The sequence below is a fragment of the Oncorhynchus masou genome, chromosome 17 (genome assembly GCF_036934945.1).
Source record: "Oncorhynchus masou masou isolate Uvic2021 chromosome 17, UVic_Omas_1.1, whole genome shotgun sequence".
In the NCBI taxonomy this organism is placed as follows: Eukaryota; Metazoa; Chordata; class Actinopteri; order Salmoniformes; family Salmonidae; genus Oncorhynchus; species Oncorhynchus masou.
Genome location: NC_088228.1, coordinates 11,392,956 through 11,411,751, shown reverse-complemented (window position 1 = coordinate 11,411,751; position 18,796 = coordinate 11,392,956). Strand labels below are relative to the sequence as shown.

The 18,796-nt window shown below is 42.6% G+C and overlaps 2 protein-coding genes across 2 annotated transcripts; one reads left to right on the top strand and one right to left on the bottom strand.

Moving 5' to 3' along the window:
* Positions 1–76: 76 nt before the first annotated feature.
* On the top strand, positions 77–11,704 carry LOC135558456 (uncharacterized protein C1orf21 homolog). Its single transcript, XM_064992263.1, has 6 exons — positions 77–298; positions 2,144–2,263; positions 4,795–4,877; positions 9,135–9,205; positions 9,327–9,387; positions 9,605–11,704. Exons 2-6 carry the CDS (start codon positions 2,155–2,157, stop codon positions 9,641–9,643), a joined length of 363 nt encoding a protein of 120 aa, XP_064848335.1. The 5' UTR covers positions 77–298; positions 2,144–2,154; the 3' UTR covers positions 9,644–11,704.
* tsen15 (TSEN15 tRNA splicing endonuclease subunit) lies at positions 7,038–17,358 on the bottom strand. The gene is made up of 4 exons (XM_064992262.1): positions 17,161–17,358; positions 16,933–17,014; positions 13,020–13,155; positions 7,038–12,604 (listed from the first exon to the last, which is right to left on the bottom strand). The coding sequence occupies exons 1-4, from the start codon at positions 17,239–17,241 to the stop codon at positions 12,436–12,438; spliced, it is 468 nt and encodes a 155-aa protein (XP_064848334.1). The 5' UTR covers positions 17,242–17,358; the 3' UTR covers positions 7,038–12,435.
* Between the last annotated feature and the right edge of the window lie 1,438 nt (positions 17,359–18,796).

The following is an 18,796-nucleotide window of genomic DNA, read 5'->3' as shown; positions in this document are numbered from 1 at the left end:
CAAATAGCCATAACTGTATCGTTTGTCATTTATACAATAACAAACGCAACGGAATTTGTTGCAAAATAAACGACAATATTTTGTAATGTAATTTTGTTTATATTTTTTTTTGTCTCATAAAGTTCGATTATCCAGACAGGACCAGACAGTGAGCCAGACGGATAGCACCTCGATTGCTTATGTCTGATGGTGTATTGAGAGATGCAGATGTCCCTGATGCCGGCGCCTGTCCTTTGAAGCTGGTCGAACGCCTAAGAACCAATACAGGCAGAACCATGAACAGATCCTGTAAAAAATGGTAAATGTTTTAATGTTTGTCCTTGCGATAACATTGGATATTTGTATTTTGTCTTGTCCAGTCGTTTTGTTTGTGTTAAGGTTTGCTGGCTCTTTGTATAGGGAATCGTTGTGCAATGGAACCGTGTTCTTATTGGATTTTCTTTTGTTATTATACTCAAAAGCTGATATTCAGCTTTCTTCAGTTTTTCATTTAAATTCAATTAAATTTTGGTCCCGTTTTTCCAGCTCTTGCTTATGAAATAAATAATAATAGTTGCTATATCCTGCCTGTAATAAAGCTCAATTGATAGCATCCTCGATGCATTGAAATAGCCTGATGATGGCATACATGACCATATAGCTTTCCTAATATAGCCTATTGCATGTTTGCACTACTAACAATACGTCTCCATTTGAGGGCTCATGTTATAAAAAAATGTATCCGTGCTCTTGACCATCAACAAACATGCCTCAATAGCACACACAACCAGCCATTATGTATATACTCTCGTCTACCATTCGTACAAAACATCGCTGGTAACTTGATTGGGTCACGAACGCATATTCCTAATTGTCACGTCCCTCCATTTGCTGGTGGCCCAATCCGTCTCGCAGGAGATTACCCCGCGCATTGGCACCATTGGCATCGCGAACGCCTTTGAATGGCCCATGGTGTGAGGTGCAGCTGGCACACCATGTGTTGTGATTGGAGCTCACGACTGCGCATCGCTAAACCGTGTGTTGTGATTGGACAATTAAAAAAAATGGCCAGTGGGATATTATTGGATATTTCTGATTACTTAATCATGGTGGAATGTTCATTTGGGTGGCCTCCTAATAGGCAAGTTAATTGACTAGTCACTGACACAAGGTCAGATATTTCCCATCCTCCTGATGGTTAAGTTCAGATCTGTGGTTATGGGCCACTTCTATCTGGAATGTATATCCTTCACCCCACTCCTCCCCTTCCATCAGCATACCACCCTGGTCTGCATCCCACTTCTGGCTTGCCTCTGTCCTACACACTGAAGAAGGCTGTAAAGCCGAAACGTCTGCGTACGCTATCCCTGACACAGTAAAAAAATAATAATAATGAAGTAATCTTTTTGAGACATTTTTTTTTAGTGCGAACCCATTACACCTCATTGTTTGCCTCTGAAGCTAAGCAGGGTCGGTCCTGGTCAGTCCCTGGATGGGAGACCAGATGTTGCTGAAGTGGTGTTAGAAAGTCTTCCCTCTGGTCTTAAGATCAAATCCCAATGCCCCAGGGCAGTGATGGGGACATAGCCCTGCAGAGGGTGCTGTCAAAGATGGTGGATAAATTAAGATAGTTCAACTCAGGTGTTTATCATAGTTTTAGTTTTATTTTTTTAAGTTCTTGTCTACTTAATGGGGTGGCTCTCCCATAGACACCAATGCGATAGCAGCTGGGTCTGGTCAACTTAGTTCATTGACTTCCATTTTGGATGAGATGTTAAACAGGTGTCTTGTCTCTCTGTGGACACAAAGAATCCTATGGTACTTATTGTAAGAGTAGGGGTGTTAACCACGGTGTCCTGGCTAAATTCGCAACCTGTCCATATTTCGATCATGGCCACATAATCATCCACCTCGTTTCTAAAGGGCATTTATCACTCCTCACCTCTCCAACTGATAGCTGATGTTTGATGAGCGTCCTGGCGCAAATTGGTTGCCGTCCATCACCCAAGTTGGTGCTACACATTAGTGGTGGATGAGGTGAGCTTCCTCCTTGCTACAGTAGGTAAAGCACTTTGGGTGTCTAGAAAAGTGCTATGTAAGTCCAATAAATTATTTATGAATTATTCATATCTTTGTCTCCTTTTACCTCCCTCCCTTCCTCTAGGTCAGCCTGTGATGTGTGTGGGTGAGGAGATGGGCTGCACCTCGGCCAAGCAGGTGTTGGCCGTGCCCAGTGGTGAGGAGGGCCGCAGTAAAGCCTACAGCAATGGGGATGTTCTTTCTGGTCAGTGCTGGAAACACATTCACCTGGGTTGCGTTTAGGAGACTCAGACCATCCATTCATATCGGAACGTGCTGTAAAACAAAAATGCGTGTGTCTCAGTAGAATATGGAATAGTATGTTGGTTTCGTTTGTTACAATTCTCTCTGCAATGTTAGGAACATTTCGCCTCACTGAATACAACCCTGATTTACAGACAGCACACTGTGCCAACGTGCTTTACCACTCCGAGGTGGTTTCCCCTTGGTACAGATCTAGGATCAGATTCCTCTCCTCCAATCATAACCTAACCATTAGTGGGTCAAATGAAAAAACGCCACCCACACAGTCCCAATAGGGTTAACTTTGGTCGTTACAATGAAACAGCAGTTTCAGTAAATTATTCAAACCAGGAGGAGTTCCTTACAGGGGTTGGAACCGGTTCTGGGAACAGAACAGAAACCCGCAAAATAAGTAAAATTTTCAAGGAACGGAACCGGGAACGAAAGTGATCCATACTGTTCTGGTTATTTTAAAAGCATGGGAACCGGTTACAAAGCCCTTACTCTGTCACTTGGAAATGTATTCCATGTCTGCCTCCCTGCCTGCCAGAGGCAAATCTTTGCCAGTGTGTGTGCATGTTTAGGCTACCTGCCCATCCCCCCTCTGAAGCATAGGCTACTGTACTGACATTACCATAGGCTACTGTACTGACGTTACCATAGGCTACTGTACTGACATTACCATACTGACATTACCATAGGCTACTGTACTGATGTTACCATAGGCTACTGTACTGACATTACCATACGCTACTGCACTGACGTTAGCATAGGCTACTGCACTGACGTTAGCATAGGCTACTGTACTGACGTTAGCATAGGCTACTGCACTGACGTTAGCATAGGCTACTGCACTGACGTTAGCATAGGCTACTGCACTGACGTTAGCATAGGCTACTGTACTGATGTTAACATAGGCTACTGCACTGACGTTACAAACGTGATTCAGAAGACAGGTAAATATATTATTTATTAGCTGGAGAAGAATGGATTAACCTTTTCAATGCTATTTAAGGATACTATAGGCCTAGTTATCACGTTTCACGCTGGATTTATTAACTATAAAAAGGTAAAACGTATTTAGCTAGCGAGCTCAAAGGACATTCAAAGTTCCTCCATAGAAGCCGGTCCTCCTAGGTATAATTCTACGAACCTAATTCAGATAATGCATGCTATAACAAGATGCTCAACCCTCTCTCGCTCTCTCCTCACCCGCAAAATTTAAGTCGCATCTTGCGCCATAAGGCTACACTGTCCATCACGCATGTAAACAACTAGCTTGCCTGCTCAATTCGCACCGATTGGTGAAGTAATTTAGTTAAAAGTTTTAATGTCACATTCACAAGTACAGTGAAATGCCTTTCTTGCAAACTCAAAACCCAACACTGCAATAATCAATAACAATGTAATGCTAGGGGGGAATGAAATATAAAAAGAAATATGAAGAACACAATAAGTAAATAAGCATATTATATACAGGGTCGGTTCCCAATACCACATTTAGAATGTGCAGGGATACTGGAGAGGTAGATATGTATAGGGGTAAGGTGACTAGGCATCAGGATATAAGATAAACTGAGTAGCAGCAACTTAATGAGCTAAAAATTTTTTTTTAACTTGATTTCACAGGTTAAAAAAGGAACAGAAAGGAACCATATAAACCTGCACTTTTTGGGGGTTTGAACCGGTTCAGAACTTTATTTTGCAGTTTGGAACAGTGGAAAGGCCCACATTTTTTTGTGGTTCTGTTCAGAAAAATAATTTTGGTTCCAATCCTTGGTTCCTAATATGGGTCCCATATTTTCCATTAATACCAATCGTTTTATCTTGTTCCTATTGACCTGTAAAATGAGGAACAAGAAGACCTTGTACTACTGTTATGACATTATGTTCTGATGAGGCTTGTTTATGGCTGCATGTCTGTTGTCAGGTCATTCTCTTTATTAGGTCATTGGCTGTTATGCATCATGCATCTGTTTCCCTTTCCTCTAATCTCTATGCTGTGTGTGTGTGTGTGTGTGTGTGTGTGTGTGTGTGTGTGTGTGTGTGTGTGTGTGTGTGTGTGTGTGTGTGTGTGTGTGTGTGTGTGTGTGTGTGTGTGTGTGTGTGTGTGTAAAGAGAGAGGGGGGGGCAGGAGCTGTCCTGCTTTCCAACCATTGTGAAAAGAGGACCTTCTTTGAACAGTTAATTTGAGCATGTCATTATTTTTTTGTCAAGTATTGAACTGGATGCCACTGATCGTTCTGCTGATTACCACAGCTCCTCCTCTCCTCTTATCTGGATGAACAGTCGATTCCTGATCAATATAATTTATGGGGACTGTCATGGATATATGCTCTAATCAGTCATCCTCTAATCTGAAGCATGCAGATATCAAATAAAAATGTATTGTCACAAGCAAAAATAAGTTGATGTTGCTGGTAGTGTTAATGGCAAAAAAAAAAAATGTTTTTTTTAAACCCAAATCCCTCATACGCCCGCTCTTTCTTACAGATGAGTACAAGAAAGGTGTGGCAAGTGTGAAGTATATAAATAGAGAAGAGGACAGACTAAACAACTGCGACCAGGACAGCACGGTGAGAAAGACTGATGTTAAGTTACTCATTCATCATACAGTTTGACACACACTTTTTCAAATCGTTTAACAAAGAATATCCTATTTTATATTTATTTAACCAGGTAGGCCAGTTGAGAACAAGTTCTGGCCAAGATAAAGCAAAGCACTGCGACACAAACAGAGTTACACATGGGATAAACAAACGTACAGTCAATAACACAATAGAAAAATCTATATTCAGTGTGTTCAAATGTAGTAAGATTAGGGCGTTAAGGCAATAAATAGGCCATAGTGGTGAAATAACTACAATTTAGCATTAACACTGGAGTGATAGATCTGCAGAAGATGATGTGCAAGTAGAGATAATGGGGTGCAAAGGAGCAAAAAAAAATAAAAAATATGGGGACGAGGTAGTTGGGTGGGCTATTTAGAGATGGGCTGTGTACAGGTGCAATGATCAGTAATCTGCTCTGACAGCTGATGCTTAAAGTTAGTGAGGGAGATAGAAGTCTCCAGCTTCAGTGATTTTTGTAATTTGTTTCAGTCATTGGCAGCAAAGAACTGGAAGGAAAGGCAGCCAAAGGAGGAGTTGGATTTGTGGATGACCAGTGAAATATACAGTTGAAGTCAGAAGTTTACATACATCTTAGCCAAATACATTTAACCTCAGTTTTTCACAATCCCTGACATTTAATCCAAGTAATAATTCCCTGTCTTAGGTCAGTTAGGATCCCCACTTTATTTTAAGAATGTGAAATGTCAGAATAATAGTAGAGTGATTCATTACAGGTTTTATTTCTTTCATCACATTCCCAGTAGGTCAGAAGTTTACATACACTCAATTAGTATTTGGTAGCATTGCCTTTAAATTGTTTAACTTGGGTCAAACGTTTTGGGTAGCCTTCCACAAGCTTCCCACAATAACTTGGGTAAATTGTGGCCCATTCCTCCTGACAGAGCTGGTGTAACTGAGTCAGGTTTGTAGGCCTCCTTGCTCGCACGCACTTTTTCAGTTCTGCCCACAAATTTTCTATAGGATTGAGGTCAGGGCTTTGTGATGGCCACTGCAACACTTAGACTTTGTCTTTAAGCCATTTTGCCACAACTTTTGAAGTATGCTTGGGCTCAATGTCCATTTGGAAGACCCATTTGCGACCAAGCTTTAACTTCCTGACTGATGTCTTGAAATGTTGCTTCAATATATTCACAGAATTTTCCTCCCTCGTGATGCTATCTATTTTGTGAGGTGCACCAGTCCCTCCTGCAGCAAAGCACCCCCACAACATGATGCTGCCACCCCCGTGCTTCATGGTTGGATGGTGTTCTTCGGCTTGCAAGCTTCCCCCTTTTTCCTCCAAACATAAAAATGGTCATTATGGCCAAAGAGTTCTATTTTTGTTTCATCAGACCAGAGGACATTTCTCGAAAAAGTACAATCTTTGTCCCCATGTGCAGTTGCAAACCGTAGTCTGGCTTTTTTATGGAGGTTTTGGAGCAGTGGCTTCTTCCTTGCTGAGCGGCCTTTCAGGTTATGTCGATATAGGACTCGTTTTACTGTGGCTATAGATACTTTTGTACCTGTTTCCTCCAGCATCTTCACAAGGTCCTTTGCTGTTGTTCTGGGATTGATTTGCACTTTTTGCACCAAAGTACGTTCATCTCTAGGAGACAGAACGCGTCTCCTTCCTGAGCAGTATGACGGCTGCGTGGTCCCATGGTGTTTATACTTGCGTAATATTGTTTGTACAGATGAACGTGGTACCTTCAGGCGTTTGGAAATTGCTCCCAAGGATGAACCAGACTTGTGGAGGTCCACAAAACATTTTTTTGATGTCTTGGCTGATTTATTTTGATTTTCCAATGATATCAAGCAGAGGCATTGAGTTTGAAAGTAGGCCTTGAAATACATCCACAGGTACATCTCCAATTGACTCAATGTCAATTAGCCTATCAGAAGCTTCAAAAGCCATGACATGATTTTCTGGAATTTTCCAAGTAGCTTAAAAGGCACAGGCAACTTAGTGTAAGTAAAAAAAAAAAAATCACCTTTATTTAACCAGGTAGGCTAATTGAGAACAAGTTCTCATTTACACCTGCGACCTGGCCAAGGTTAAGCAAAGCAGTGCGACACAAACAACAACACAGAGTTACTCGGAATAAACAAACATACAGTCAATAATACAATAGAAAAAGTTTATATACAATGTGTGCAAATGAGGTAGGATAACGGAGGTAAGGCAATAAATAGGCCGTAGTGGCGAAATAATTACAATATTGCAATTAAACATGAGTGATAGATGTGCAGAAGATGAGTATGCAAGTAGAGATACTGGGGTGCAAAGGAGCAAAATAAATAAAATAACAGTATGGGGATGAGGTAGTTGCATGAGCTATTTACAGATGAGCTATGTACAGGTGCAGTTATCTGTGAGCTGCTCTGACAGCTGGTGCTTAAAGCTAGTGAAGGAGATCGGAGTCTCCAGCTTCAGTGATTTTTGCAGTTCGTTCCAGTCATTGGCAGCAGAGAACTGGAAGGAAAGGCGGCCGAAGGAGGAATTGGCTTTGGGGGTGACCAGTGAAATATACCTGCTGGAGTGTGTGCTAAGGGTGGGTGCTGCTGCTTTACCTAGCAAAGACTTATAGATGACCTGGAGCCAGTGGGTTTGGCGACAAATATGAAGCGAGGGCCAGCCAACGAGAGCATACATGTCACAGTGTTGGGTAGTATATGGGGCTTTGGTGACAAAATGGATGGCATTGTGATAGACAACATCCAATTTGCTGACTAGAGTGTTGGAGGCTATTTTGTAAATGACATTGCCGAAGTCGGGGATCGGTAGGATAGTCAGTTTTACGAGGGTATGTTTGGCAGCATAAGTGAAGGATGCTTTGTTGCGAAATAGGAAGCTGACTCTAGATTTAATTTTTGGATTGGAGATGCTTAATGTGAGTCTGGAAGGAGAGTTTACAGTCTAACCAGACACCTAGGTAGTTGTCCACATATTCTAAGTCAGAACCGTCCAGAGTAGTGATGCTGGACGGGCGGGCAGGTGCGGGCAGCGATCGGCTGAAGAGCATGCATTTAGTTTCTCGCATTTAAGAGCAGTTGGAGGCCACAGAAGGAGAGTTGTATGGCATTGAAGCTCATCTGGAGGGTTGTTAACACAGTGTCCAAAGAAGGGCCAGAAGTATACAGAATAGTGTCGTCTGCGTAGAGGTGGATCAGAAAATCACCAGCAGCAAAAGCGACATCATTGATATATATACAAAAGAAGAGTCTGCCCGAGAATTTAACCCTGTGGCACCCCCATATAGACTGCCAGAGGTCCGGACAACAGGCCCTCCGATTTGACACATTGAACTCTACCTGAGAAGTAGTTGGTGAACCAGGCGAGGCAGTCATTTGAGAAACCAAGGCTGTTGAGTCTGCCGATAAGAATGTGGTGATTGACAGAGTCGAAAAGACTTCTCCAGGTCAATGAAGACGGCTGCACAGTAGTGTCTTTTATCGATGGCGGTTATATCGTTTAGGACGTGGCTGAGGTGCACCCATGACCAGCTCGGAAACCAGATTGCATAGTGGAGAAGGTACGATGGGATTCGAAATGGTCGGTAATCTGTTTGTTAACTTGGCTTTCGAAGACTTTATAAAAGGCAACGTAGGATAGATATAGGTCTAACAGTTTAGGTCTAGAGTGTCTCCCCCTTTGAAGAGGGGGATGACCACGGCAGCTTTCCAATCTTTAGGGATCTCAAACGATACGAAAGAGAGGTTTAACAGGCTAGTAATAAGGTTTTCAACAATTGCGGTGGATCATTTTAGAAAGAAATGGAGGGTCCAGATTGTCTAGCCCAGCTGATTTGTAGGGGTCCAGATTTTGCAGCTCTTTCAGAACATCAGCTATCTGGATTTGGGTGAAGAAGTGGGGGGTGCAGAGCTGTTGGCCGGGGTAAGGATAGCCAAGTGGAAAGCATGGCCAGCTGTAGAAAAATGCTGGTCATCTTGCCGACCCCTATGAGGTCATTGCTAAAAAATATAAAGTTCTAAGGAGATGAGTTCCATTACAAAATGGGGATACTTAATATATTGGCCAGAACACATCTATTAAAATCAAATCACATTTTTCACATGCTCCGAATACAACAGGTATTTGACCTTAGTCAAATCCTTACTTACAAGCCCTAAACCAATAATGCAGTTTAAAGAAAAAATGAATAAATAAAAGTAACAAATATTTAAGGAGCAGTATCAGTGATAGCCCTGTGTGTGTTTCAGGAGAATACTGCCCTGCTCACCACGGTCCAACAAACAGACGACACAGGATCAAATGGCAATGGGAAGACACAGTGAGCTCAACCAACTATTTTTGTTGTCATTCGGTCACTCACAATGCAGGGTTTTCCCTCTCCCTTTCTATCCCTGAACTAACCGTGTTGAATTGGAACTGTCTTGTTCCTTTCTCCACAGGATTCATTCTTCAGAGAGCCAGCAGGAGTTCTTCAGGATGCTGGATGAGAAGATAGAAAAGGTGAGAGTTCAATGACCTCATAGGGGTCGGCAAGACGACCAAACTGATTTTTAGCAATGACCTAATAGGGGTCGGCAAGATGGCCAAACAGATCTGGGATTTTAGTAGTGACCTCAGAGGGGTAGGCAAGATGACTAAACAGTGTCTGTGTGGGGGTGGTTAGATCAGTGTCTGGGGAGGACTTCATTCCACTCTATCTTCTGCTTTGCTTTTTCAGGGGCAGGACTACTGCTCAGAGGAAGAGGATATGACATAGCACTGAGGTCCACCATCTGCTCCCCTGAGAGGAAGGATTTGTCCAATGGCATGGACAGGCCTGTACCACATAACCCTTACCCAACGGCCCTCTTCCTTTTAGACCATTTCGAGGATGGAGGAGACACATTGACCCAAACCAAGCACCTTTGCCCGGCCCTGTGTCAATACCTACAACCCTGGCTCCCCGTAACAGATCTACGAGTCCAATGCGACAATGTTTTACCCCCAAAGGAGCAATGTTACAAGACACGGCCAGGACTACTTTCAGCACTAGTCCTATTATACTGAGCGGCTCTCCAAGTATGTCGCCATGGTAACCATGGACAATAAGTACAGCAGCCGCTCGGCTCTGTGACTGGTCCATTAAAAGACAACGGAGGTCCAGTCATTTTGAACCCATGGATTGACTGAGACTAGTCCATCATGGTTATTCGTAATGACTTAAAAGGAACATTTGTCATTCCTCATCTGATTGGATGATGAACAATGGAGGTAATTGGGAGGGCAGAGGAAAATGAATCTGGGAATTATTCCTGGGTCGTATTCATTAGGCACCAAATGGAAGAAAACCGACAAACAGGGAAGAACTACCAATAAGAAACGCTAGTTGACGTTTTCTGTTGCAAAACATTTGGCTATGGTGTGCCTTAATGAATGCAATCCAGGTGGCTGAAACATTCACTGCATTGCAGATAGAAACTTAAAGTAATAGAGCTGGGGATTCTCCCATCATCGTATTGTATCATTGATTCTCTTATCAGTGTTTCTCTATGTAGCGTATTTCTATCTGCAATGTTCTGAGCGTGTCACCCCAATGAACACACACCTTGAGGGGAAACCGGGGTTACTTACTTCCTGCATTCCAGGATACTTTTTGAATTTTATTTTCTACAGTATGCTCAAAGTGCATTCGGAAAGTATTCGGACCCCTTCACTTTGTCCACATTTTATGACGTTAGTCTTATTCTAAAATTGATTCATGTTGCTCATCAATCTATACACAATACTCCATAATGACAAAGCGAAAAACTGATTTAAATATTTTTGCAAATGTATTCAAAATAAAATGCAGAAATACCTTATTTACATAAGTATTCAGACCCTTTGCTATGAGACTCGAAATTGAGTTCAGGTGCATCCTGTTTCCATTTATCATCCTTGAGATTTTTCTGCAACGTGATTGGAGTCCACCTGTGGTAAATTCCAAAACATTTCTGCAGCATTGAAAGTCCCCAAGAACACAGTGGCCTCAATCACTCTTAAATGGAAGAAGTTTAGAAACAACATTTTTCCTAGAGCTGGCCACCCGGCAAAACTGATCAATTTGGGGAGAAGGGCCTTGGTCAAGGAGGTAACCAATAAACCGATGGTCACTGACAGCTCCAGAGTTCCTCTGTGGAGATGGGAGAACCTTCCAGAAGGACAATCATCTCTGCAGCACTCCACCAATCAGGCTTTTATGGTAGCGTACCCAGACAGAAGCTACTCCTCAGTAAAAGGCACATGACAGCCCGCTTGGAGTTTACCAAAAGGCCCCTAAAGGACTCACAGACCATGAAACAAGATTCTCTCGTCTGATGAAACCAAGATTGGGGAACGATTTAATCCCTTTTAGAATAAGGCTGTAATGCAACAAATTGTGGAAAAAGTGAAGGGGTCTGAATACTTTCCGAACGCACTGTGATTCATAGTCGGCCCATGTCTTCTTACTTTACTACGTAGGGTATTCTTGTTTAATGTCAATGCTCAGGGTTGAAGTGTTCTAGTCATTGTTGTTTTGTAGTCGAGCCTACCTCTTCATTAGGCTTTGTGGCACCAATTGTACACACACACACAGCACTCTGCTGTCAGTATCAGTTCTTACCTGTTAATAAGACCACATCAGTGTTCAATCTAAAGACAGCATACTGTATAAGGAGCATAGTCAGATTATGTAGTGCTCTTTGCATTGGTTGTCATGTTCATTTTTGCTTGTTCGTTTTTCATGTTCAATTAATAGTTTTTCTAGTAAAATAATGTGTTTTCAGGTCACTGTAATATAATTTGTCAAACAATGGTTTCTCATATGGTCCTTGTGGTGTTACTAATAGCTCGTAATGCACAGGCACACCCATCATTGTGTTTACTGTTGTCTTTATCTGTAAATGTCAAATGACGGTCTAGCTATATCATTGAGGCATCCAATGGTAGTTGTCATGCCCTCTGCAGTTTAAAAATAACAACTGCACTTAAAGTAAATGGGTATGGAGTCGGCACAAAACAAAACAGTGTTACAGTAACTATAACCAGCTGAACGAGTTCAAGTGGTGTTTGTGGATACGGCAGTCTGCTACATAAGCATGTATTGCTTCATGGATGTACTGTATGGAGATTTAATTCAATACAACTTATGTATCCTCTGGCAATTTTATTTCCAACTGCAATCCAGTGTCTGATTGTCTGTCAATTGTCCGAGAAGCTATAGCACAAACCCTCTGGCCCACAGAGACTGTGGCACCTTTTAAAGGCAGTTATGGCCTCTTGATGCAGTCTCCCAGGGTCTGTCATACTTTATGTAGGCTAGCTGTTGAACCTTAAGAAAGTCGCTATGCCCAGGTTCCCAAAAACAGTTCAGAAATGGAGCAATGAAGCGAGGCACGCCCTGCCAAATTTAAGGAAACCACTGGCACTTTGGTTCATCATTACGAGACCACAACAGCCTGCCATTCAGTCTGATTCTCTCCTGGTCACTGCAGAGTTCATTACCAGACCATAGCGGTCTACTAACGGTCACTGTGGTTCTGCTGCGGGTCAATGTTGCTGGCGTCTTTTGCGGTGTTGCCGGCGGCCCTGGTCCTGGATGCCCACGGGGGGGTCAGGGATCAGCAGGCCATCACACATCCTCTGGTAGACAAGGCTGGAGTCAGATGCTACCACACACAGGAGCATGGGCGAGCCTCTGGCCAGCACTGACCGCACACTAGGAGAGGGAGGAGAAGAGGTCAGAGATGGACCAAATCATAGATATGTATAAAGAAATGATCTTACATTGAAGAAAATACACATCACACTCCAGTTTCAGTTCGCCTACATACTTTGGAGGCGGCTGCATTCTTTATCCGCTGGTGTTCCGCAAGTGTTGCAAAATGTTGATTCGTGGCGTAATCTAACATTGGGTCAATTCCATTTCAATGACAGTCAACAAATTCCCATTCCAAATGTTCCTCATTGAAGAGTTGGGTACTTCCTGAACTGACTAGAATTTAAATGGAATTGACTGCAACCCTGTAACATTGCATCAGTCTTATTTCTGTACTTTAACTCATTCCTTTATGTTCCCTGCATTTGGAGGTCTTATAGTGGGTATTCGATGAAGAGGCCCAGTCTTATCTCACCTTCTGTGGCTCAGGCCTCTGTGTACAGGTAGTGGGAGCACCGTCTGAGTGGGCTCTCCTTCCTTCTCCCTTCCCTCCAGCAACACCAGTCGCAGCTCAGAGCACCCCACTCCACTCACCTCCTTCCACTGACGCACTGTAATGGAAAGGACAGAGATGACTCGCTGGCTAGCTAGCTAATGTGGGCACAATCAGGAGCATGATAAGTAACTTGCTATACACTAGGTACACCTGGCTAATAATAGGTTTTTCATTGCAAAGTACTGAGTGCTACAGATGATATCAGTTGGATAAACCTACATAAAATGTAAACTAGCCCTTGCATGTCCCCTTTTGCCTTGTGAGGGAAATGTCCTGACGTTGCCCAAATGCTCTGTCAAAACACAAATATACCTCACCCGCAATATGGTTTTGGAACTAAGAATTTTCTTTTTTTTAAATGCAAAATTTAAACATTTAAACATTTTTTCAACCACTCCACAAATTTCTTTTTAAACTATAGTTTTGCCAAGTCGGTTAGGACATCTACTTTGTGCATGACACAAGTCATTTTTCCAACAATTGTTTACAGACAGATTATTTAACTTCTAACTCACTGTATCACAATTCCAGTGGGTCAGAAGTTTACATACACTAGGTTGACTGTGCCTTTACACAGCTTGGAAAATTCCAGAAAATGTCATGGCTTTAGAAGTTTCTGATAGGCTAATTGACATCATTTGAGTCAACTGGAGGTGTACCTGTGGATGTATTTCAAGGCCTACCTTCAAACTCAGTGCCTCTGCTTGACATGGGAAAATCAAAAGTAAAAATCAAGAGCAATTTCCAAATACCTGAAGGTACCACGTTCACCTGTACAAACAATAGTACGCAAGTATAAAAACCACGGGACCACACAGCCGTCATACCGCTCAGGAAGGAGACGCGTTCTGTCTCCTGGAGATGAACGTACTTAGGTGCAAAAAGTGCAAATCAATCCCAGAAGAACAGCAAAGGATCTTGAAGATGCTGGAGGAAACAGGTACAAAAGTATCTACATCCACGAGTCCTATATCGGCATAACCTGAAAGGCCGCTCAGCAAGAAAGAAGCCACTGCGCCAAAACTGCCACGAAGCAACATCTCAAGACTTCAGTCAGGAAGTTAAAGCTTGGTCGCAAATGGGTCTTCCAATTGGACAATGACCCCGAGCATACTTCCAAAGTTGTGCCAAAATGGCTTAAGGACAACAAAGTCAAGGTATTGGAGTGACCATCACAAAGCCCTGACCTCAATTATATAGAACATTTGTGGGCAGAACTGAAAAAGCGTGTGAGCAAGGAGGCCAACAAACCGGACTCTGTTACACCAGGTCTGTCAGGAGAAACATTTGACCCAAGTTAAAGAATTTAAAGGCAATGCTGCCAAATACTAATTGAGTGCATGTAAACTTCTGACCCACTGGGAATATGATGAAAGAAATAAAAGCTGAAATAAATAAATCATTCTATACTATTATTCTGACATTTCACGTTCTTAAAATAAAGTGGTGATCCTAACTGACCTAAGACAGGGAATTTTTACTAAGATTAAATGTAAAAAAAACAGAGTTTAAATGTATTTGGCTAAAGCGTATGTAAACTTCCGACTTCAACTATAATATATATATATATATATAAATATATATATATCTCTCAAAAAAAAGGGAACACTTAAACAACACAATGTAACTCCAAGTCAATCACACTTCTGTGAAATCAAACTGTCCACTTAGGAAGCAACACTGATTGACAATACATTTCACATGCTGTTGTGCAAATGGAATAGACAACAGGTGGAAATTATAGGCAATTAGCAAGACACCCCCAATAAAGGAGTGGTTCTGCAGGTGATAACCACAGACCACTTCTCAGTTCCTATGCTTCCTGGCTGATGTTTTGGTCACTTTTGAATGCTGGCGGTGCTTTCACTCTAGTGGTTTCATGAGACGGAGTCTACAACACACACAAGTGGCTCAGGTAGTGCAGCTCATCCAGGATGGCACATCAATGCGAGCTGTGGCAAGAAGGTTTGCTGTGTCTGTCAGCGTAGTGTCCAGAGCATGGAGGCGCTACCAGGAGACAGGCCAGTACATCAGGAGACGTGGAGGAGGCCGTAGGAGGGCAACAACCCAGCAGCAGGACCGCTACCTCCGCCTTTGTGCAAGGAGGAGCACTGCCAGAGCCCAGCAAAATGACCTCCAGCAGGCCACAAATGTGCATGTGTCTGCTCAAACGATCAGAAACAGACTCCATGAGGGTGGTATGAGGGCCCAACGTCCACAGGTGGGGGTTGTGCTTACAGCCCAACACCGTGCAGGACGTTTGGCATTTGCCAAAGAACACCAAGACTGGCAAATTCGCCACTGGCACCCTGTGCTCTTCACAGATGAAAGCAGGTTCACACTGAGCACGTGACAGACGTTAAAGTCTGGAAACGCCGTGGAGAACGTTCTGCTGCCTGCAACATCCTCCAGCATGTCCGGTTTGGCGGTGGGTCAGTCATGGTGTGGGGTGGCATTTCTTTGGGGGGCCGCACAGCCCTCCATGTGCTCGCCAGAGGTAGCCTGACTGCCATTAGGTACCGAGATCAGATCCTCAGACCCCTTGTGAGACCATATGCTGGTGCGGTTGGCCCTGGGTTCCTCCTAATGCAAGACAATGCTAGACCTCATGTGGCTGGAGTGTGTCAGCAGTTCCTGCAAGAGGAAGGCATTGATGCTATGGACTGACCCGCCCGTTCCCCAGACCTGAATCCAATTGAGCACATCTGGGACATCATGTCTCGCTCCATCCACCAACACCACGTTGCACCACAGACTGTCCAGGAGTTGGCGGATCCTTTAGTCCAGGTCTGGGAGGAGATCCCTCAGGAGACCATCCGCCACCTCATCAGGAGCATGCCCAGGTGTTGTAGGGAGGTCATACAGGCACGTACTACTGAGCCAAATTTTGACTTGTTTTAAGGACATTACATCAAAGTTGGATCAGCCTGTAGTGTGGTTTTCCACTTTAATTTTGAGTGCTACTCCAAATCCAGACCTCCATGGGTTGATAAATTTGATTTACATTGATAATTTGTGATTTTGTTGTCAGCACATTCAACTATGTAAAGAAAAAAGTATTTAATAAGAATATTTCATTCATTCTCTAGGGTGTGTTATTTTAGCGTTCATTATTTTTTTGAGCAGTGTATATACACACACACACAACACCTTTATTTTTTTATCCCATCCCCACAGGAGACCCTTTGTCTTTAGGTAGTCCGTTATTGTAAATAAGAATGTGTTCTTAACTGATTTGCCTTGTTCAATAAAATTGTACCAAATTGCATGGCAGTTGCAGCGCGTTCTGTGTGGTGCGTAGGTTGTAAGTCGCTCTGGATAAGAGCGTCTGCTAAATGACTTAAATGTAAATGTTGGATTTATCGAAGTTATGAGTCAAACATTCAGATGATGCTGCATACTATTTTGCGCAATGACGCGGTAGATGTGATCGAGGCTTAACACGTGCTGGAAATATGGAATGGTCCAATGGAAATGTGAGCGCAAGGAGAGAGGATGTGTCATACCTCGACTGGAGGCTGACTTACAGCCGGCTGTAACTTTACTAACCCCCCGTACATTAAGTGGATCTTTTGTATTTGAAAGTGAATTTCTTGGTAGTATGAAAGTTACAAATATTTCCAAACCCGTATTGCATGCGTTTTGAAACGTTAAAACAGAGCGTCGGGATTGTAGTTCACATTGAGCTGTCCTCCATACCTTCAGCTGAAAACCCCAAAGTGGGGCCGGATGTAAAGCCCCCTTGGGTAGCACTCGCCTGAAAGGTCAAGAAGTTAGCTTGTGATGATGCAAAAACAGAGTTGATTGTCGATCCAATTCATGGTTAACTCACCTTCAGCTAGATCCAGGTACACCAAGAAAGCTGCGTGGACTTGAGCACTGTCTCCAACATCTAGGTTCATCAGATGTTGGTACTATGAGCATGAGGGTAAACGTTTAAAACATTAGCTAGTACTGCATCAGTTACATTGGTGCATCGGTTATTGTTGTTTTGGTGCGTCGGTTATTGTTGTTGTTCATGACTAACGTCAGCTCGGACATGTTTGTTGATGACACTTACCATTGGATGCTGTAAAATCCAGTTAGGGGGAAGTGGTTTCTCAATTACATCCTCGTCTGTTTTCTTCGTCAACTCCGACATATTTCCTCGTCTATATTTTGTAAATCACTTTAAATCCCACACATACACTGTGATACTGACAACGTGTGAACTCTGTGAAAGTACCTCACTCCCATTTAGAACGCTAAAGTACTGCAATGTAAACGGTCCGGGTGATTTTTTTTCCCGGTATTATAAGTTCCGTGCCACATCGAACTCCCTTTCTTTAGGTAGATATGGTGTTGTGTTTTATTTATGATTTATTTATTTTTTTAATGATAAAAAGTTAAACTGACAAAATAAAATATTTGATTAGGTGTAAAACTTCAGGAAGCGGTTAGTGTGGACAACCTAATCATGGACCTGGTCTGCAGCACCAGACAGTCAGGTGCTTCTTCTCATACACTAGATCTGAGTCTCTTTAGTTTAATGTATGCCTTCTTTCTGAAAAACTGCATTGCTATTCTACGTAACAATTTTATTTATTGTAGTAAGTGGGCTTACACTTAATAGCTAGTCAGTACTTGTGGTTTCAGTGAAAAACAGCACACATTTACAAAGAAATTACACATTTATTGTAATTAAACAACTACAAATACCTAGGTGTCTGGTGAGACTGTAAACTCTCCTTCCAGACTCACATTAAGCATATCCAATCCAAAATTAAATCTAGAATTAGCTTCCTATTTCACAACAATGCCTCCTTCACTCATGCTGCCAAACATACCCTCGTAAAACGGACTATCCTACCGATCCTTGACTTCTGTGATGTCATTTACAAAATAGCCTCCAACACTCTACTCAGCAAATTGGATGCAGTCTATTACAGTGCCATCCATTTTGTCACCAAAGTCCCACATACCACCCACCATTGCGATCTGTATGCTCTCGTTGGCTGGCCCTCGCTTCATATTTGTCGCCAAACCCACTGGCTCCAGGTCATTTGTAAGTCTTTGCTAGGTAAAGCCCCACCTTATCTCAGCTCACTGGTCACCATAGCAGCACCCATCTGTAGTATGCGCTCCAGCAGGTATATTTCACTGGTCACCCCCAAAAGCCAATTCCTCGTTTGGCCGCCTTTCCCAACAGTTCTCTGCTGCCAATGACTGGAATGAATTGCAAAAATTACTGAAGCTGGAGACTCATATCTCCTTCACTAGCTTTAAGCACCAGCTGTCAGAGCAGCTCATAGATCACTGCACCTATGCATAGCTCATCTGTAAATAGCCCATCCAACTACCTCATCCCCATACTGTTTTTATTTGATTTATTTTGCTCCTTTGCACCCCAGTATCTCTACTTGTACACTCATCTTCTGCACATCTATCACTCATGTTTAATTGCTATATTGTCATTATTTTTCCACTATGGCCTATTTATTGCCTTACCTCCGTTATCCTACCTCATTTGCACACATTGTATATAAACTTTTTCTATTGTATTATTGACTGTATGTTTATTCCATGAGTAACTCTGTGTTGTTGTTTGTGTTGCACTGCTTTGCTTTATCTTGGCCAGGTTGCAGTTGTGAATGAGAACTTGTTATCAACTAGCCTACCTGGTTAAATAAAGGTGAATTAAAATAAAAAATAATGAA